This window comes from Anomaloglossus baeobatrachus, chromosome 5 (assembly GCF_048569485.1).
Source record: "Anomaloglossus baeobatrachus isolate aAnoBae1 chromosome 5, aAnoBae1.hap1, whole genome shotgun sequence".
In the NCBI taxonomy this organism is placed as follows: domain Eukaryota; kingdom Metazoa; phylum Chordata; class Amphibia; order Anura; family Aromobatidae; genus Anomaloglossus; species Anomaloglossus baeobatrachus.
Window position 1 is genome coordinate 524,795,077 of NC_134357.1, and position 22,490 is coordinate 524,817,566.

General features: G+C 43.4%; 1 protein-coding gene across 1 annotated transcript in view; it reads left to right on the plus strand.

The window, feature by feature from the left end:
• The window catches only part of LOC142312890 (uncharacterized), a 155,570-nt gene extending 149,494 nt beyond the window's left edge, over positions 1-6,076 (plus strand). Inside the window, 1 exon segment of the mRNA XM_075351875.1 lies at positions 4,662-6,076. Within this exon segment, the coding sequence (XP_075207990.1) occupies positions 4,662-5,977 (1,316 nt within the window). The 3' untranslated portion in view covers positions 5,978-6,076.
• Positions 6,077-22,490: the final 16,414 nt, after the last annotated feature.

Genomic DNA, 22,490 nt, shown 5'->3' on the forward strand with positions numbered 1-22,490 from the left:
GAAGAAGTGATTACTATACGTTCTCTGCAATTGTAAAGGCAAACAGTTGCATATAACAAATGGTCCAATATGTTTTATGATCAGTTTTATGAAAAGTGGGTTATATGTGGTCTCCAGTCTCTTCATACATAACCCACTTTTTACAGAAAACATCAGGAGAAGCCTACTACTGGACAAACTATATACTATTAGCAGCCTGTATGAGAAAAATGATGCAATTTATGTTTGTTTTTCCAGGATCTTGTACACAAAATGGATTTATTATCATGGTAAAACCCCTTTAAGAGCAACTCCATGATGACAGAAAATACCAACATCATGAAGCGTTGTGAAGATATAACTATGTCTATAGTTTTACATGGAGGTGTTAGCATCATTTATTGGGTTAACCCCTTCACGACCGCGGGCAGTAAAATTACGTCCTATTTTAACGTGACTTAACGACCAGGGACGTAATTTTACTGCCTAAAGTTCATTTGATTGCCGTGGCCATAGCAACGGCTTTCAAATGATGTCCCCTGCTGTTTCTTACAGCAGGGGACCTTTGCTTGACCCCAGGGGGGGTGGCATCGCCACCCCCCATAGGCGATCGATGTGATTGGCTGTTCAAATCTGAACTGCCAACCACATCGTTCGCACTAATTTCGGCAAAAATAATGCCCGAATTAGTGCGAGACTGTGAGATCCAGCTATGAGATGCCGTAGCAGCTACAGCAGATCATAGGTGGATCTCAAACATGTCACCCCCAGCCCCTGCAGCACTGATTGGAGCGATCGTGCTATGACGCGCAATCGCTCCAATCAGTGTGCAGAAGGGCGGTCTGATCTGCGGGTGGCCGCCCTCCCCAGGCCTGTCCTGGTCTGGGGACCCTCCCCCAACATGTCTGCAGCATGGAGTGGCTGGTACTTTTGGTACCACGCCACCGCTGCTGCCGCCGCAGACGCCGCCTCTGCGCCTGCTCCAATGGTAAGTATTGCGCTCCGGCGATGGCCCCTGCGCGCTCCCGTGAAGGCCGCTGCGCGCTCCCGTGAAGGCCCCTGCCCGTGCCCCCCCGATCTGCCCCCCTACACCCCGATCTACCCCCCAGCATCCCGATTTTCTCCCCCTGCGATCTGCCTGCCTCCTCTGTCATCTCTATTCTGCTTCCAAAGTTCCTTCCTTCTGCCTTTGCTTCTCCGCCCCCTCTGCTCTCCCTCTGCCCCCCCATCTGCCCCCCCCTCTCCCCATCCCACCCCCATCCCCCTCTGCCCCCCCCCCCCCCCCCCGACGTCCTCTTACCTGCCTTCACGGGTCGTCCGAGGTCTTCACTGGCCCGATCACATCTGCCTCCATCGCTGGGTCCTTCTGCTGATCTGTCCAACGTCCTGCCTGCTGCTGGTGTAAAGCTGTCTATCTCACTGCTTTTTTGTTCCTCTGCAGCTCTTCTGGTCAGTGATCCTCTTGGTACTGTGAGTATAACTTTTTTTTTTTTTCTTGTATCCTGTCCATTTTTACACCTCATCCGTCTGTGCGTCCCGCCAAGCGCTGATCAGGGATGTAGATAACGGATCTGCATCCGTGGTCAGTTTTTGGCGTGACTTTTTTCTGTATTCGCGACGCTTTTTGTATCGCATCCGTCCGTGCGTCCCGCCAAGCGCTGATCAGGGATGCACATAACGGATCGGCATCCCTGCTCAATTTTTGGCGTGACTTTTTTCCGTATTCGCGACGCTTTTTGTATCGCGTCCGTCCGTGTGTCCCGCCAAGCGCTGATCAGGGATGCACATAACGGATCGGCATCCCTGCTCAATTTTTGGCGTGACTTTTTTCCGTATTTGCGATGCTTTTTGTATCGCGTCCGTCCGTGCGTCCAGCCGAGCGCTGATCAGGGATGCAGATAACGGATCTGCATCCGTGGTCAGTTTTTGGCGTGACTTTTTTCCGTATTCGCGACGCTTTTTGTATGGCATCCGTCTGTGCGTCTCGCCGAGCGCTGATCAGGGATGCACATAACGGATCGGCATCCCTGCTCAATTTTTGGCGTGACTTTTTTCCGTATTCGCGACGCTTTTTGTATCGCGTCCGTCCGTGCGTCCCGCCAAGCGCTGATCAGGGATGCACATAACGGATCTGCATCCCTGCTCAATTTTTGGCCTGACTTTTTTTTTTTCCCGTATCCCCAACGCTTTTTGTATCTCATCCGACCGTGCGTCCTGCAGCGGCCGATCAGTGCACCGCGTCTGTGCGTTTGAAAAGTTAAATGGCGTTCCTTCTCTTCTGAGCCCCGCCGTGCGCCCAAACAATTACTTTCCACCACATATGAGGTATCTGCGTACTCAGGAAAAATTGCACAATATGTTTTATGGTACATTTTTTCCTGATACCGTTGTAAAAAAAAAAAAGCTACCTGGTTGATACAAAAATTTTGTGGTTAAAAAAAAAAATAATTTTCACGGTTCAACGTTATCAACTTCTGTGGAGCCCCTGAGGGTACAAGGGGCTCACCAAACATCTAGATAAATTCCTTGAGGGGTCTAGTTCCGAAATGGGGTAATTTGTGGGGGAGCTCCACTGTTTAGGCACCATAGGGGGTCTCCAAACGTGACATGGCGTCCGCTAATGATTCCAACCAATTTTGCTGTCAAATGGCGCTCCTTCTCTTCTGAGCCCCGCCATGCGCCCAAACAATTACTTTCCACCACATATGAGGTATCTGCGTACTCAGGAGAAATTGCACAATACGTTTTTATGGTGCATTTTTTCCTGATACCCTTGTGAAAAAAAAGCTACCTGGTTCAAGTAACAGTTTTGTAATGAAAAAAAAAAAATTGTATTCATGGCTCAACATTATCAACTTCTGTGGTGCCCCTTGGGGCTCGCTAAACATCTAGATAAACTCCTTGAGGGGTCTAGTTTCCAAAATGGGGTCACTTGTGGGGGAGCTCCACTGTTTAGGCACCATAGGGGGTCTCCAAAACGTGACATGGCGTCCGCTAATGATTCCAACCAATTTTGCTGTCAAATGGCGCTCCTTCTCTTCTGAGCCCCGCCATGCGCCCAAACAATTACTTTCCACCACATATGAGGTATCTGCGTACTCAGGAAAAAATGCACTATAAATTTTATGGTGAATTTTTTGCTGATACCCTTGTGAAAAAAAAAGCTACCTAGTTGAAGCAACAGTTTTGTGGTAAAAAAAATTTTTTTTCTTTTCACAGCTCAACGTTCTAAACTTCTGTGAAGCCCCCAGGTGTTCAAAGTGCTCACCAAACATCTAGAAAAAATATTTGAGGGCTCTAGTTTCCAAAATGGGGTCACTTGTGGGGGAGCTCCATTGTTTAGGCACCTCAGGGGGGTCTTCAAACCCGACATGGCATCCGCTAATGAGTGCAGCTAATTTTGCACTCAAAAATTCAAATGGCGCTCCTTGCCTTCCGAGCACTGCCGTGTGTCCAAACATTTGATTTCCACCACATATGAGGTATCTGCGTACTCAGGAGAAAATGCACAATACATTTTATGGTGCATTTTTTCCTGATACCCTTGTGGAAAAAAAAGCTACCTAGTTGAAGCAACCGTTTTGTGGTAAAAAAAAAATTTTTTTCTTTTCACGGCTCAACGTTATAAACTTCTGTGAAGCCCCCAGGTGTTCAAAGTGCTCACCAAACATCTAGAAAAATTATTTGAGGGTTCTAGTTTCCAAAATGGGGTCACTTGTGGGGGAGCTCCATTGTTTAGGCACCTCAGGGGGTCTTCAAACCCGACATTGCGTCCGCTAATGAGTGCAGCTAATTTTGCGTTCAAAAATTCAAATGGCGCGCCTTCTCTTCCGAGCTCCGCTGTGCGCCCAAACAATTGATTTTTACCACATATGGGGTATCAGCGTACTCAGGAGAAAATGCACAATAAATTGTATGGTGTACTTTTCTCTTTTCTCCCTTGTGAAAATGAAAATTTTATGGCTAAAGTAACATTTTTGTGTTAAAAAGTAAAATTTTCATTTTTTCCTTCCACATTGCTTTGGCTCCTGTGAAGCACCTAAAGGGTTAATAAACTTTTTGGATGTGGTTTTGAGCAGAGTGAGGGGTGCAGTTTTTAGAATGGGGTCACTTTTGGGTATTTTCTGTTACCTCGGCCTCTCAAAGTCACTTCAAATGTGATGTGGTCCCTAAAAAAAATTATTTTCTAAATTTTGTTGAAAAAATGAGAAATTGCTGATGACCTTTGACCCCTTCTAACTTCCTAACGAAAAAAAAATTTGTTTCGAAAATTGCGCTGATGGAAAGTAGACAAGTGGGAAAGTTTATTTAGTAACTATTTTGTGTGACATATCTCCAGATTTATGGGCATAAATTTTCAAAGTTTGAAAATTGCGAAATTTTCAAAATTTTTGCAAAATTTCCTAAATTTTCACAAATAAACGCAAAAATTATCGGTTTAAATTTACCACTGACATGAAGTACAATATGTCACGAAAAAACAGTCTCAGGATCGCCAGGATCTGTTGAAGCGTTCCAGAGTTATAACCTGTCAAAGTGACACTGGTCAGAATTGCAAAAAATGGCCCGGTCATTAGGGTGTTTTAGTGGCCGGGGGTGAAGGGGTTAATCTCCACCACAATGCTTATTCTAATTTATCCTAATATTTGCTAAGAGACTCCTAACAGTTTTATTTTTAATAGGTGACTATATCAGGAGCTCAGAAGGTCACATGATGGCTTTAGATTTTAAAGTGGAAGATCATAGTTTCACACAAGATACTTATGAAGAACATGCTATTAACCCAGCTATACCCTCAGCCTTTGACAGCAGAGATCTATCATCTGAACCTATTCAACATGTCCTATCTTCTGATTCATCACAGACTGTTAAACAAAATAAAAATAGAGTTCACACAGGGAAGAAGCAATATTTATGTTCAGAATGTGGGAAATGTTTTAACCAGAAAAGTCATCTTGTTACACATCAAAAAATTCACACAGGGGAGAAGCCATTTTTATGCCCAGAATGTGGGAAATGTTTTGTAGGAAAATCACAACTTGCTCAGCATTGGAAAACTCACACGGGAGAGAAACCATTTTCATGCTCAGAATGTGGAAGAAGTTTTACAGTTAAAGCAAATCTTGCTAGACATGAAAGAATTCACACAGGGGAGAAGCCATTTTCATGTTTGCAATGTGGAAGATGTTTTACAATAAAAGCAAGTCTTGTTAAGCATCAAATAATTCATACAGAGGTGAAGCCATTTTCATGTTCTGAATGTGGGAAATGTTTTAAACAGAAATCAGAACTTGTTACACATCAGAGAATTCACACAGGGGAGAAGCCATATTCTTGTTCTGAATGTGAGAAAAGTTATAGTGTTAAGTTAAATCTTGTTAAACATAAGCAAATTCACAAAGTAGAAAAGCCATTTTTATGTTCAGAATGTGGGAAAGGTTTTACATGTAAAGCAAATCTTGTTACACATCAAATAATTCATACAGGGGAGAAACCATTTTCATGTTCAGAATGTGGAAGATGTTTTACAGTAAAATCAAATCTTATTACACATCAGAGAATTCACACAGGGCAGAAGCCATTTTCATGTTCAGACTGTGGAAAATATTATAGATTTAAGCCAAATCTTATTACACATCAGAGAATTCACACTGGGGAGAAGCCATATTCATGTTCGGAATGTGGGAAAAGTTTTAGATATAAATCAAATCTTGTTACACACCAGAAAATTCACACTGGACAGAAAACATTTTCATGTCCGGAATGTGGGAAATGTTTTACCCATAAATCATACCTTGTTACACATCGGGGAACTCACACAGGGGAGAAGCCGTATTCATGTTCAGAATGTGGGAAATGTTTTACTCGGACATCCAGTCTTATTGACCACCAAAAAACTCACAGAGGAGAGAAACCATATTCATGTTCAGAATGTGGGAAATGTTTTGTCCACAAAAAATATCTTCTTAAACATCACAAGACTCACAAAGGGATATAACCATTCTCTTTTGTCCTTTGAGTATGTTTCACTAGTAAGTAGTACAAGAAAACAATTCGCAATTACAGTCAAGGTTACATATCATAAACTATAAAGCCACTTAAATTACTACATGATGATCAAGAAATGTATTTCATTAAATGTCTGTATTCAAAGAATCTAATACAATCTAGGTAACACGTGCATAGGATATTTCATATTAATATTCATAACTGCACCTCAGTAATTGTTACCAATTTGTAAATAAATGTTTTAAAATTGAAATGCTATAGTTTAAATGATCTTTTTTTCATTTATTATGCTTCTTGAAACAATAGTAGTTGAGGCACGGCTTGTAAACCCTTTTTGTACAAGTAGCATGAGGAAATTTACATAATGGATTCCAGACTTTGTAGAATTTGTCATGTCCTTGTTTTAGAAAATGAATGATTATTTAATAGGGGGAAATAATAGTATTAACCATATTTTGAGACTGAGCCAGGTTAAAAAGCATTCTATTTATCTCATTGCTATAGTTCATTGTTAGAAAATATTGCCCCATGAAAGCTTTTCCACAGAAAGAACAGTAAAAACATTATTATGCTGTTGTTTGTTTTTATATTTCAATACTTGTGCTGCTAACATAGAGATATAATTCAAACTTGTTAGGTTTGAGAACACTTTCAGAAAAAATTGAATGTCTTAAGGGTTATTCCATTTCCTGCTGGTATGTGCTAACTTGTCTATATGTAGAACCACGACCATTCACAAGAATATGCAAGGCCAAACTTTATCGCCGTTGTCCCTGCACTGCCCCGCTTCCCCCTCCTGGCAGGAATGCAGACGCACTCACCAACGCGAACACTCATGTGTTCATCATGTTCCGGCTTACCACGCAGCTCCCAGGGTCTGCCAATTTCACACAGGTTTCCAGGCAACTTGTTTAGGACACGTGAGCGCTCCCCGCTCCTTAAACAGACAGCATGTGCACACTGGAAGTGTCCCCAGCCTATCACAGGGAGGTACTGGCTATTTAGGGCACCCACCCCTGTAGGGAGTTGTGTCAACATCTTCAGTTCCTAGTTCGTTTCTGTGCCTACTAGTAACATTGTCTGGCACCTGTGTATCTCAACCTGTACTTTGAACGCAACTCTGTATTGCTGTGTAACCGACCCAGTACCTTTGTGATCCTGCACCCATACTCCTGTGTACCTGAACCCTTGTGACCCAAAACCCATCATGTGACTAGAACCTGTCCTGCCAGCCCGTTTCTACTATCTGTCAGAGTTTCTGAATGCATCCTGCCTGTCCGTGTACCTGAACCCGACCTGCCTGCCTCCAGTACCTGCCCGTCCAGCCTGTCTTCTGTACATATTCCATCCAGTCAGCCTCCAGTATCCGCTCTTTCCTGCCAGTCCGCTGTGCCTGAGCCACTAACCTTTAGGTCAGCTTTTGCAGTATCTGGGACAGCCCTGGAGTGGTACCTGGTGTTTACTGGCATCCCAGCCCATCCTCGCCATCAGAGGCTCTTGTGAAAAATTGTGAAAACCTGATAGGCCCTTAATCACGCCCCTCCACTGTAAGCCTGATTTCTAGGTACAGTGGGTCCACGCCCACTAATGTGACAGTTTGCTTAGGCCATGGACCCTGCTGACTCCAATCCCCCTTCGCTCTCAAGGATTTTTCAGATGACCCGCCAATGGGAGCAGCAGGACCAAATCTTAACCTTCCTGCAGACGATGAACAATTGTTTGAATACCCTGGTGCCGCCAGCCTCTTCTACTCCAGCCCAAGCTGCAGGAACCTTGACAGCTGATACTATGCTTGCGATTTACACACCCAAAGCTGGACCATGTCCGTCTTCCCCACAATGATTTGATGGAGACCCTAAACAATGTTTTAGTTTCACTAATCGGTGCACACTGCATTTTGAACTGCTGGCCCACCAGTTTTCCTCCGATCTGGCCAAGATGGCATTCATAATGTCCGACCTGGGAAGAGAAACTCTTACATGCTTAACCCCTTATAGGAGAGAGGGGATCCAGTCACATCAGATCTGCAGACCTTCCTGGGGGCTTTCCACAAGGTCTTCGACAAGCTGGGTCATGTCGCCTCCTCAGCATCCTCCCTTATCAGGCTCTGACAGGGTAGCCAGGCTGTAGATCAATATGCAGACCAATTCCATACCCTGTCCTACAAATTAGAATGGAACAATGAAGCACTGGTAGCAGACGTCTGATAGGGCATGTCTCCCAGAACACGTGGTCGGCTGCGGTGGTGAGTTTTGCTAGAATCTGATTTCTTGGTTACCTAGATTGATCTCAGGCTCTAGGATGTGCCAGAGAGGTAATGCTCATGAGGAGACTGATGCATCTGGCTCTATCCTTCCAGAGACCTCTTACTTACCGGCCATCTGCGTTTGCAGTTACTACTGAACTGACGCAGGTTGACCACATTAAGCTGGCTGAGCTGCGATAGTAACACAGTCATGCCAAGTGATTGTGCTACTACTGTGGTAGCACAGAAGATCTCATCCGCTCATGTCCCGAGAAGTCGGGAAACTCTCAAGCCTAGGGTCTGTTGGAGAGGCTGCCCTGGATGAGCGTAATTCCTCCTCTCCGTTGACTCTGTCCATTTCTGTTTCATCTGGCGTTACCAGGTTCGTTGAGATAACCTACTTGGATTCTAGATTGGCTGGATATTTCCTTCAACATGCGGTGGTGGATCAGTAACCGTTCCGGTCCAACGCTTCGAGAGTCCTTTGATGGTGTCGTCAGTTGATGTAAGGGCCCTATCCAAAGCCATTCATTTTGTCACTGAGCAGGTGGCGCTTCAAGTAGGAATTCTGTATACTGAGATTGCCTTTTATGTGCTTACTTACCTATCTCACCCACTTCTCCTGGACCTGCTGTGGCTACGTACTCACAAGCTCATCTTAGACTGGAGATCCGGAGAGGAGCACTGTTGGGGACAGTTTTGCAGTTGCAATGAAAGGTGTCTCGTCCCTATAGGGCCAGTCTGGCCACCAGTGACACCATCTAGTCTGCTGGGTCTCCCTCTTGCTTACTGATCGTAGGCTGATGTCTTTGATAAAAAGGAAGCGGAGATGTTGCCTCCACACAGGTTGTATGATTCTCTCATTGACCTGCTTCCGGGATACTCGCCTCCCAGAGGTCGTATCTGCTGTATTTTTAATCATTTTTTTTAGTAATTTTATAGGAAAAAAATCTCTCTTTTTATTCCCCCTCTAAAATACAGGACATACATTGTACAGAGCAGTGTATCTCTAAGTATCACTGTAATCTGTCTCTGGAGTCGGAGGCTGCACTGCAACTTCAGGTATACATAATGCGCCCTATGACATTATCAGAGCTTGTGGCTCAAAGCTTTAGCTTCTGCTGAAATGTTTGAAGGTTGTTGGTTTTAGACTCTGGAAAGAAAGGAATAAAAAAAATGATGTTTTGTAATTAGTTGTTTTAGAGGAACAAAAAAAAAAAACACTGTCATTTTCTTCACCCTAAGAATGCAGGGACATAGAGATGCACTGCTATGTATAGATGTACCAAATCCTCCTGTGGCTCAGTGGTAGAGTTGCTACTGGTTCCAAACAAGAAGTTCAAGTCCCAGGGGAACCACACCAGACAATTTATGCACTGCAGAGATGTCGGCCCTGCCCTTGAGGAGGAGAGGTGAGAGGAAGCAGAGACAAAAGACCTAACTGCTGGGACAGGGGGAGTGAGCCCTCAAATCTGGACAGTACTGCTGAATCCAGGACAGTTGGAAGTTATGGCATAGACTCATGACCTTATTTAACAATTGGAAAACAAAAGAACTACAAAAAGAACCAGAGAGTAGAGTGAAAATAGACATAAAACATAAGGATATATGATTTAACAAAGGCTGCCTAATATTAAAATATTAGACACAGTGAAATTTGAAAGAAGGGCTGGGAGTGGACAGTTAAGGTTATGTGATTAGCGCAGCACTGTAGGTCATGGAGTGGGGTTGAGGGGAACCCCTTCTAATGTAGAGCAGAACCTAGGCCCAGACTGGTTACTATGGCAACCAGATACACATTAAGTCCAAGAGACTGGGAAATAGTGATATCAGAGCGGGAAAAAGCTGGGTTCTGCAGAGAAAGGGGGATATCAGAGCATGGAAAGACTAAGGGAAATAAGGATATATGGGTGTGAGTTGGCTGGGTGATGAATTGAAAAGGGATAGCAGAGAGTGGGAAAGTTCAGCAATAGAGGAAGACACCACCTTGGAAAGCTAAATAATGAGAAAAAGAGGGATAACAGTATGAGAAAGCTGGGTAATGAGAGAAAGAGGGATACAGAGCAATGGACAGTTGGGTAATAAGGGAAAGTTAAATTAGGGAAAAACACATGGAAAACTATAAAGTGAGGTAAAGAGTATGGTACTGAGGGAATGAGCAATATCCGGGAATAGGAATACTGGGAGCTAAATTGAAAAAAGATAGCAGAGTGTGGGAAAGCTGAGTATTGAAGGAGAACAGAGCACTGGAAAGTTAGGTACTGTAGAAAACAAGGATAGCAGAGCATGGCAAAGCTGGGCACTGAGAGAAAGCGGGATACAGACTATGGGAAAGTTGAGTACACAGGGAAAGATAGACATACCAGAGCATGGAAAAGCTGGTTACTTGAGGAAAAAGGGCTATCAGAGTGTGGGAAAGCAGAGTATTGAGGGAAAAGGGATATCAAAGCATGGAAAAGATGGGTAGTGAAGAAAAGAGGCATATCACATGAGAAGACTGGTTACTGAGTGAAATAGAGAAATCATTGGTTGGTTAGGCTGGGTACTGAGAGAATAAGAGATATCAGAGCATAGGAAGGCTGGTTACAGAGGGATAGAGAGATATCAGAGTGTAGGAAAGCTGACTACTGAGGGAATAAGGGAAATCTGACCATTTTAGGGCATTGGAAAGTTAGGTAATGAGAAAAAGAGGGAGAACATAGAAAGGGAAAGCTGGATAATGCAACAAAATCGATAAAGAGCATGGGAAAGCGGGGTATCACACCGTACTGAGGATACACTGAACAAGCTAGAGATACAGCTTCAGTGCGCATTAAGCGGATGAACCACTAGACGGCGAATGAGTAGTCAGCAAGCCGGGTATGCAACAGGAGGTCTCGTTAATAGCACAGTAGAAAGCTGAACGCAGTCAGGTGATAGCCAGGGGTCAAAATCCAGGACATCATGTAAACAGCAGAAGGGAGAGATGGAGCCAAGGTCAGGAACGAGGATACAGGTCAAAGATCAAAGTAACATACAAGGGAGTAAGAGTGACAGATCGGGAACGGGGTCAGACAAACAGGACTTGGGTAAACAGCAGGCGGGTCCGGGGATTCAGGGAATGGGATGGACAAATAGAGAGGAAGACAAGTCAAGACAAGGTAGCAAGGAGGCAGGACAGATCAAGGTTAACTCATGAGCGCCAGCCACACATGCTGCAGAGCAGGAACTATTACTGGCGATGTTCCGGAGGAGCAATGCCAGGATATAGCAGCCTGTCCTCCGGAACGAAGCAGAATGGAATTAACCCCTCCCATGACCTGTAACCCTAAGATAGGGTACAAGCAAAGGCTCAGCAGCGGCTGAGCCAGGTATGGATCATGACACTGGGTACTAAGAGAAAGACATACCAGAACATGGAAAAGCGCTAAAGTGAGGAAAAGAGGGAAAAATGGGTACTAATAGAGAGAAGGATATCTGAGAGTGGGAAGACATCAGACTAAGAAAGGTAAGTATTGAGAGAGAAAAGAGCACCAAAAAATTAGATATTGAGGAAGTGAGGCATGACAAAGCATGGGAAAGCTGGGTACTAAGTGAAAGAGGCATAGCTGGGCATGGCAAAACTGCTGAGTTGAAGAGAGATCACAGAGAGTGAGAAAGCTGAGTACTTAGGGAGAACAGAGCACTGGAAAGCAAGGTACTGGATAAAACAAATTATGGGAGCATTTGAAAGCTGGGTACTGGAAGAAAAAGGGATACAGATAGTGGGAAAGTTGGGTACTTTAAGAAAGATGTCGTCACCCTAGTGTGGGAAGCTGGGTCTGGTATCAGAGCATGGAAAAGCTGTGTACTAAGGGAAATAAAGATATCTGGGTGTGAAAAATTTTGTACTGAGGGAACAAGGAAAATCAGACCATGGGAAAGCTGAGTATTGAGGGACTGATGTATACCAGAGCATGGGAAAGCTGGGTATAAAGGTAAAGAAGGATATCCGAGCGTGAGAAACCTGGGTGCAGAATTGAAGAGGGATAACAGAGAGTGAAAAAGCTGAGTATTGAGGGACAACAAAGAATCAGAAAGTTATCTATTGAGCAAAAGAGGATCAACATCATGGTAAGGCTGTGTAGCGAGAGAAAAAAAGGATAGAGTGTGGGAAAGTATGATTCTAAGGGAAAAAGGATATCAGAGCTTGGGAAAGCTTGATAGTGAAAAAAGAAGGATATCAGATAATATGAAAGCTAGGCACTAAGGGAAAGATGGATATGTGTGTGGGAATGAGAGATATCAGAACATGGGAAAGCTGGTTACTGAGAGAATAAGGGAAATTAGAACATTGGAAAGCTGAGTAATAAGGGACAGAGGGATCTAAGGGAAGAAAAGATACAGTACTGCTCAAAATAATAGCAGTCCAATATGACTAACCAGATTATTTACTGTTTTTGGTATAAATTATATAACCACATATCAAACAATTTACCAGTTGGTGGAGTAGATTCCTAGAAAACCACCAGACTTGGCATTCATGATCTGCAGGTCTTTGAATCTCTGTATTGGAATAATTAATAGAAATGAGGGGGGGGAGGGTGTCAAAATAATAGCAGTGTGGAGTTAAATGAGTGAAGTCAATGGTTCTGTGAAGAAACCGGTGTGAATTAGGCGGCCCTTATTTATGGATGAAGCCGGTACATGTTGCACATGCATTTCTCCTTGAAAGCCTGATAGATATGTGTCGTTTGAGACATTGTTCAGAAGAACAGAGTACTTTGATTAAAAAGTTGATTGGAGAGGGTAAATCTTATAAAGAGGTGCAGACAATTATAGGCTGTTCAGCTAAAATTATCTCCAATGCTTTAAAATGGAAAGCAAAAATAGAGAGACGTGGAAGAAAATGGAAGACTATCATTTGAATGAATGGAAGAATAGACAGGATGGCAAAGGCTCAGCCAATGATTAGCTGCAGTATGATTAAAGACAGTCTCCAGTTACCTGTGAGTACCGTGACAATTAGAAGACGCTTGTGTGAAGCTAATCTATTAACAAGAAGTCCCCAAAAAGTCCCACTGTTAAAAAAAGACATATTACTGAAGTGGATACCATTTGCCAAAGAACACATCATACTGGCCTAAAGAAAAATAGAGAAACATTTTGTGGACCGATGAAAGCAAAATTGTTCTGTTTCCAAGGGCTGCAGACAGTTCGTCAGACGACCTCCAAACTCTGAATTCAAGTCAAGCCACAGGACACTCTGAAGACATTGAAGCATGGTGGTACAAGCATCATGATATGGGCATGTTGCTCTTACTATGATGCTGAGCCTATTTATCACATACCAGGGATCATGGACCATTTTGCATATATCAAAATAATTGAATGTATAATGTTGCCTTAAGGCTGCTTTACACGCTGCGACATCACTCAAGCGATCTCGTTGGGGTCACGGAATTTGTGACGCACATCCGGTCGCTTTAGCGATGCTGTTGCGTGTGACACCTATGAGCGATTTTGCATCGTTGCAAAAACGTGCAAAATCGCTCTTTGGTGACATGGGGGTCCATTCTCGAATATCGTTGCTGCTGCAGTAACGATGTAGTTCGTCGTTCCTGCGGCAGCACACATCGCTCCGTGTGACACCGCAGGAACGAGGAACCTCTCCTTACCTGCCGCCCGCCCGCAATGCGGAAGGAAGGAGGTGGGTGGGATGTTCGTCCCGCTCATCTCCGCCCCTCCGCTTCTATTGGTCGGCGGTTCAGTGACGCTGCTGTGACGCCGCTGTGACGCTGAACGAACCACCCCCTTAGAAAGGAGGCGGATCACCGGTCACAGCGACGTCGCCGGCAGGTAAGTAGTGTGACGGGTCTGCGCGATGTAGTGCGCCACGGGCAGCGATTTGCCCGTGTCGCACAACCGATGGGGGCGGGTACCCACGCTAGCGATATCGGTCATGATATCGCAGCGTGTAAAGCGGCCTTTACGCTGAAGAGGAAATGCCCTTGAAATGGGTGTTTCAACAAGACAATGACCCTAAACACACCAGTAAACGAGCAAAATATTGGTTCCAGTCCAACAAAATTGAGGTCACGGAGTGGCCAGCCTAATTCCTGGAGCTAAATCCAGTAAAACACTTGTGGGGTGACATAAAAATGACATTTCTGAGGCAAAGCCAACAAATGCAAATAAATTGTGGGATGTAGTCGAAGCATCCTGGGATGGAATAAGAATTTACAGGTGCCAGAAATTGGTTGTGTAACGCCCCTGAACTAGTCAGGGTGTCACAGGGTACTGCACTCTTTTATTTGTTAGTGCAGGACTCAACCCCCCATTGTTCTGGGATCCTGACTTTTGGTGTTGCTCCATCAGCATTCAACTCCTAGTCATCTTACACCACACCCTGTCAGGCACACTTATGGGTGTTCTAGCTGGAATAGGGTCACCCGCCTAGAGTCAGACAGACTGGTGGGAGGGACTTGGTCAGTAGAGTGGTAGCCCTCAGAAAGTGAGGAGCGAGGGGAGTTGGAGCTCCCTGGGAAACGTTGGCTAGGTCACAGACGGTGGTCTGGGACCAGAGGAGTCGGAGACCCGGTCGCAGGGTATTAGAAAAAGAAGCCAGACTTAGTTTTGGAGAACGGTTGGAACCGGAGTACCTAGTGACCGAACCGGTATCGAGCACGGCGGGGTACTGGGCCCCAGATCAGGGAGTAGCTTCACGCAACCTGATAATTAACCTGTGGAGGATAGTATCTCTATGAACTGCCCCCAAGAGCTCAGAGATCGAAGGCATCAACACAATGAGGGGGATAGGGCTTTCCAACCCATGCAGCCCACTGAAATCCCAAGTGTCAGCCATTGAGAGCACAGCTTCCCTAACTAATAGTGAGAGCGGGACCCTGAAAGCTTCAGGCCGAGGCGTTACACAGAACATCTAACACTAGTGCTTCGAGGCAAAGTACCGACCACCCGCAACACCAAAGGCAGTGGATTCCCGGACGAGCTTCCCCAAGAGGGCAGTGGCACCCAGAGACTTGGTTTACCTTGTTGTCAGAGTCTGCTTTGCGGTCGCATCACCACCAACACTGTCTGGGGAGTACGTGGTCCTCCCCTGCTTCCAACCAGCGCTGCGCTCCCCTACACCTCCATCATCCAGAGTCCCGGGGCCTCCCCTACCCGTGGAGGGAATGTCATCTGGCTGCCCCCACTCCATCTTCCCTGGGTACTCCCATCGGCAGCAGCGATACTCCCCTTACTGCGAACCACGGGTGGCGTCACAAACTCTTATCTCTTGTAAATACCCCCTTTTCATTTGAAGTGGCCGCGAGCCCCCGGGTTCGGAGACGCTCGAGCCACAGCAGACCCCGGATCCGAGCAGTTTGATCGCTGCAGGGGCGGCACAGTTGACTCTATGCAACATACTGTAGATGTGAAGAACTTCTAAAAAATTGTGGTCATTCAACTAAATATTAGGTTAGTGATTCACAGGAATGCTAAATCCTAAGTAAAAAGAGGACAGCTTTTGAGAATACGAAGACAAATGGAGACACTTCTAGTTTTTGGAACAGCCCAATGTACATTTTTTGTATTTTCTGTAAAGTAGTTAAAAATTATATACATTTCTCTCTGCATTTTTTGATTTAGAAAACAGTGTGCAATGTTCCCAATGCATGGAAATAACAACTCTCATAAAGATTTTGGACTTAACTTATGTTTTTGTACACACTGCTATTATTTTGAACATAGCTGTATCTAGGCATGGGAAAACTGGGTGAAGCTGGATCCTGAGGGAAAAAGACATATCAGAGCATGTAAAAGCTGGCCAGTTAGGAAAAGAGGGATAACAACACATGGGATATCTAGCTAATGAACGGGAAATATAGAGCGTGGGAAAGTTGGGTAACTATGGAAACATACTGTAGATGTCATAGCGTCAGAAAGCCGGATACTGAGAGAAAGACATACCAGAGCATGAAAAAGCTGGGTACTTGGGGATGGAGGTATATTAGAGTGTGGGAAAGAAGATTCCTGAAGTAAAAAGGGATATCAGAGCATGAAAAAGCTGGGTAGTGAGGAAAAGAGGGATACCAGAGCATTGGAAGGCTGGTTATTCAGAAAAAAAAGAGGTATCAGTGCTTGTAAAAGCTGGCTACAGAGGGAACGAGTGATACCAGGCAGTGAGAAATCTGGGTATTAAGGCAATGAAGGATATCAAAGTGTGGGAAAACTGCTGAGTTGAGGATGGAGTGCAGAGTGGGAAAGCTGAGTAATAAGAGAAAGCGGGATACCAGAGCATAGGAAAGTGTAGTATTAAGGGAGGACTGAGCATCTTAAAGTTAAGTACTGAGAAAAAGAGGGAACACAGAGCATGGGAAAATTGGGTAATGAGGGAAAGAGGGATACATGGAGTGGGAAAGTTGGGTAGTTATGGAAAGATATATATCATAACATGGGAAAGATAGGTACTGAGAGAGAGAAGGTTATCTGGGTTTGTGAAAACTAGGTGCTGAGGGAATGATGGGAATCAGAGATTGGGAAAGGTGAGTACTAAGGGAAATATACATACTAGAGCATGAGAAAGCTGGGTACTTGGGAAATTGGGGATAACATAGTGTGGAAAAGCAGACTCCAGAAGGAAAAGGGATATTAGAGCATGAAATACATGGGTAGTTAGGAAAAGAGGGATAACAGAGCATAGAAAAACTTAATTATAAGGGAATAAGGCAAACTAAAGTGGGGGAAAGCTAGATACTGAGGAAACAAGGAGTAGCTGCATAGAAAAGTTGAGTAATGATAGAAAGAGGGATACAGAGTGTGGGAAAGTTGGGTCCTTAAGGAAAAATAGATGTCACAGCATGAGAAACCTGAGTACTGAGGAAAAGAGACATACCATGAGACAAAGCACGTGTACTTCGAGAATGAGGGATTTTAGAGTGTAGGAAAGAGGAGTCTTGAAGGAAAAGGGATGTCAGAGCATGAAAAAGCTGAATTGTGAGGAAAAAAGGGATACCAGAGGATGGGAAGGCTGGTTACTAAGGGAAAGAGAGATACAGTTGCATCTCAATAAATTAGAATATCATCAAAAAGATAATTTATTTCAGTATGTTGTTCTCGGCTTCAAACGCGCTCTGCAATTGGTCACAGGAGTCGAGCATGTGCAGTGTGTGTTTGAAGCCGACAAGCAAGCACCCGGATAACAAGGCTGCAGGAATGGCAAGCAAGCACACGCGGGATCTCAAGGAGCTGACGGTGACGTTACCTCGTGTAAATCCATGGTATCACGCCCTCAGGGGCGTGATACCACGGAAAGCATGAAAACGCCCAGGGGACTAGACCCTCTGATCATTTACATAGGGAACATGTAAGTAATAAAATGTTTTTTTTTATACATTCATATTACATAATATTACAATACAGGGATGGGTAGGAAGGGGTTTCTAGGCCACACATCACCCTGCTTGTAGGTCAGAATGCATAAGGGACCTGACAGGTTCCCTTTAATTGCCTGAAATATAGGTATCTATCATTTCCCGTTTAGGTAATTTGGTTGCAGGGTGAAGTGTATATACATCCAATATGAGTCTCTGCCAAAGTTTTGAAAACCTATTGGTTGCTGCTGATGAAATCTGTCCCCATGGGAGTAATGGAAATTTTGCTGACATCACAGTTGTGTACGAGTGTCTAATGTCGGGACACACTACGGTTGAGAACACAATGTTTCACATCAGATCTATGCTCATACCGCCCAACTTTTACAGAATAGAAAGAGGGACAGGCCATGCGGCTTTCAGTGGTACCGGTGCCCGAACGGGAAGGCTGCAAATCTCTTACTTTGCGTGATCCTTGGCGCAGCTTTCGATTATCCAGAAAAACCTCAGGAGAAAAAAAAAACACCTAAAAAGCACAGTTCAGCCAAGTCTTTAGACACATAGTGGGTGCCGTTTTCATGAAATCACATTTTTACAAACCAATACACTTTTATTTTTTTGTCAATAGAGCTCTGTGAGAATGTGCTGTATTTTGGATCACGAGCCGTTCCAAAGCCTTCTCCATACTTTCCTCTTCCCATCACCTGTCCACAGAATGCTTTTTCAGACCCATGCAGCTTATTTTTGGGCTAATCTAATCTGGCCTTTCTATTTTTAAATAGAAATCTGTCACCAAGTTTTTTGCCATCTAATCTGAGAGCAGCATAACGTAGGGGCAGAGATCCTGATTCCAGCGATGTGTCACTTTCTGGGCTGCTTAGTGTCTTTTTGATAAAATCACCGTTTAATCAGCAGTAAATTATCATTAGAGTCATTAATATCATTGTACTGCTGCCATGTAGTCCAGCATATTCATGAGCTCTGTATAACTGCGAGATCTGCAGAAGAGAAAATATTGATTTTTTTTTTCAAAATGACAGCAAAGAGCTCAGTAAGTGACACATCACTGGGTTCAGGGTCTCTGTCTCTACCTTATGATGCTCTCAGATGGGGAAGCAAAAACCTGGTGACAATTCCCTTTAAGGCTGATTAATGGTTTCCACCTTGTACATCGGTCAATTTTCCTTTTTTGTAATTTTAAAAATATAAAAGATGAATAATATACAAATTAAATGTGTCAGCTTTAACTTTATTCCTTTTAAAGATCATTTAATCTTCAACTTGCTTAACTGGTCCCAATAACAGTAATTTTGACTAGGGGTTCCCAAACGGTTGCATGCCATGGCATACACATATACTTATATATACACTAATGCACAAAACGGTAACAATGTTTTGAACTTTTGACTCTCAAGCTCCATATCTCACCATCCGCTACAGCTTTGAGCATGGCTATCTCATACATAAATGTGACTTGCAACTATTTAGTATATAATTAGTTATGCAGATTATTGTCACGTCACGGCATTGTTACTGTTTTGATCCTAAAAATCAAAATGTAACTTTGTATTCATTTATTAGTATTTTGTAAATCCAACTTTGGCTTTCAACATTGCTTGAATCCTTCTTGGTTTTCTCTCAATCAGATTCTAGTATGTCTCAATCGAAATCTGATCCCAGGTTTCTTCTACAAGTGCATCTCAATAAATTAGAATATCAGCAAAAAGTTAATTTATTTTAGTAATTCAATACAAAAAGGGAAAACACATATATTATATAGAGTCATTACACACCGAGGAATCTATTCCTATATATTATATAGAGTCACTACACACAGAGGGATCTATTCCTATATATTATATAGAGTCATTACACACCGAGGAATCTATTCCTATATATTATATAGAGTCACTACACACAGAGGGATCTATTCCTATATATTATATAGTCACTACACACGGAGGGATGTATTCCTATATATTATATAGAGTCATTACACACAGAGGGATCTTTTCCTATATATTATATAGAGTCATTACACACAGAGGGATCTTTTCCTATATATTATATAGAGTCATTACACACCGAGGAATCTATTCCTATATATTATATAGTGTCACTACACACAGAGGGATCTATTCCTATATATTATATAGAGTCATTACACACAGAGGGATCTATTCCTATATATTATATAGAGTCATTACACACACAGAGGGATCTATTCCTATATAGTATATAGAGTCATTACATACAGAGGGATCTATTCCTATATATTATATAGAATCATTACACACAGATGGATCTATTCCTATATATTATATAGAGTCACTACACACGGAGGGATCTATTCCTATATATTATATAGAGTCATTACACACAGAGGGATCTATTCCTATATATTATATAGAGTAATTACACACACAGAGGGATCTGTTCCTATATATTATATAGAGTCATTACACACAGAGGGATCTATTCCTATATATTATATAGAGTCATTACATACAGAGGGATCTATTCCTATATATTATATAGAATCATTACACACAGATGGATCTATTCCTATATATTATATAGAGTCACTACACACGGAGGGATCTATTCCTATATATTATATAGAGTAATTACACACACAGAGGGATCTGTTCCTATATATTATATAGAGTCATTACACACAGAGGGATCTATTCCTATATATTATATAGAGTCATTACACACACAGAGGGATCTATTCCTATATATTATATAGAGTCATTACATACAGAGGGATCTATTCCTTTATATTATATAGAGTAATTACACACACAGAGGGATCTGTTCCTATATATTATATAGAGTCATTACACACAGAGGGATCTATTCCTATATATTATATAGAGTCATTACACACAGAGGGATCTATTCCTATATATTATATAGAATCATTACACACAGAGGGATCTATTCCTATATATTATATAGAGTCATTACACACAGAGGGATCTATTCCTATATATTATATAGAGTCATTACACACAGAGGGCTCTATTCCTATATATTATATAGAATCATTACACACAGAGGGATCTATTCCTATATATTATATAGTCATTACACAAAGCGGGATCTGTTCATATATTATATAGAGTATTTACACACAGAGTGATCTATTTCAAGTGTTTATTTCTGTTAATATTGATGATTATGGCTTACAGCCAAACAATCAAAAAAGTCATTATCTCATAAAACTAGAATAATTACCACAAAAGACCTGCAAAGGCTTCCTAAGCGTTTAAAATGGTCCATTAGTCTGGCTCAGTGGGCTACACAATCATGGGGAAGACTGCTGACTTGACAGATGTCCAGAAGGCAGTCATTGACACACTCCACAAGGAGGGTAAGCCACAAAAGGTCATTGCTAAAGAAGCTGGCTGTTCACAGAGTGCTGTATCATTTGCTGTGTTCTAGCACCATCTACTTTTTAAAATGTACATTGTAAGAATTTGAATTGTAAATTTGGTGGTGTCCTATCGATCAGTGAGTTGGTCACATGGTCAATAGGTGGAGCTACTTCCAGCCTCTGTCTGGCTAGACAGTGCTGGAATTTTCCCAGTTCTGGATGAGACTCCTCTGGGAGCAAAGCACATGTGAAGAATCTCTTCACCACAAGACTCCTGCCAGGCCCAAGTTCTAGAATTTCATCATGTCCTGCCTTCTACAACCATTATATTAAAGGCCTGAATCGTCGCTGTCCGGATTTACATGTGCATCTTCATACAGTAGGACATACTGAGTATATAGAAGAACCTACTGCATGCAGGTTGGGAAAGTTTGAGGATCTCCCGTCTCACCGCAACACTAGTGGTTTGCATGCCATTGTCCATGCACCAGCCATACGGTCTCCGTGGTGCGCTGGGCAACTCTCTACATTTGCTTACAAGTACTTCTGCATGTGCCTGGACTAGCAGTGATATTAACCCCAGGACTCCAGGGCTGTACAATCTCTCTATAACACCTACCCTCCTATTCTAAGCTACAAGACTCCGAACCTGCTGCTAAAAGCATACCAGTATTACATCTCAAACATCTCGTGCTCTTAAAGCTCCAGAACCCTAATTGCACTTCAGTATTCAACTCCAAGCTGTATTTGCCGTGGCCTACCCACGAGAGACTGTGGAACATATATTCTGTGTTGTATTTCCTCGTTCCTGCTGTAGTAAAGTGACTATTATCCCCCTATACCTGCGTTTTTGGTCTATCCATCGGCTGTGGATACTGTGTGGGGGTGGATAGCAGGGAACATCAGAGCCTTGTAGACCACCCAGGGAACACGGCCCCTGCCCCCTCATTCCAGAACAGCGATTGTGACTTATCAAACATTCAGGGACCCTGTCACTGGGCCCCTGCAGCACCGATCCGTACTCATTATAAAGGCATAGCTCTGTTCTGTACATCAAACATATTGCTCTGCAGACATTCTACACATGCGACCCCTCCGTACACGTCATATATACTCAGCTCCGCACACATTGTACACACGCGGCTCCGCTCCATACAAGTTGTACACACACGGCTCCACTCCATACACATCGTACACACTCGGCTCCGCTCTGTACAAGTCATACACACATAGCTCCTTTCCGTACACCTCGTACACACACGGCTCCACTCCATACACGTCGTACACATGCGGCTCCGCTCCGTACACGTTGCACAAACAGGGCTCCACTCCGTACATCTCATACACACACGGCTCCGTATTGTACACCTCGTACACACACGGCTCTGCTCTGTACACCTCATACACACACGGCTCTGCTCTGTACACCTCATACACACACGGCTCTGCTCTGTACACCTCATACACACACGACTCTGCTCCGTACACCTCATACACACACGACTCTGCTCCGTACACCTCGTACACACACGGCTCTGCTCCG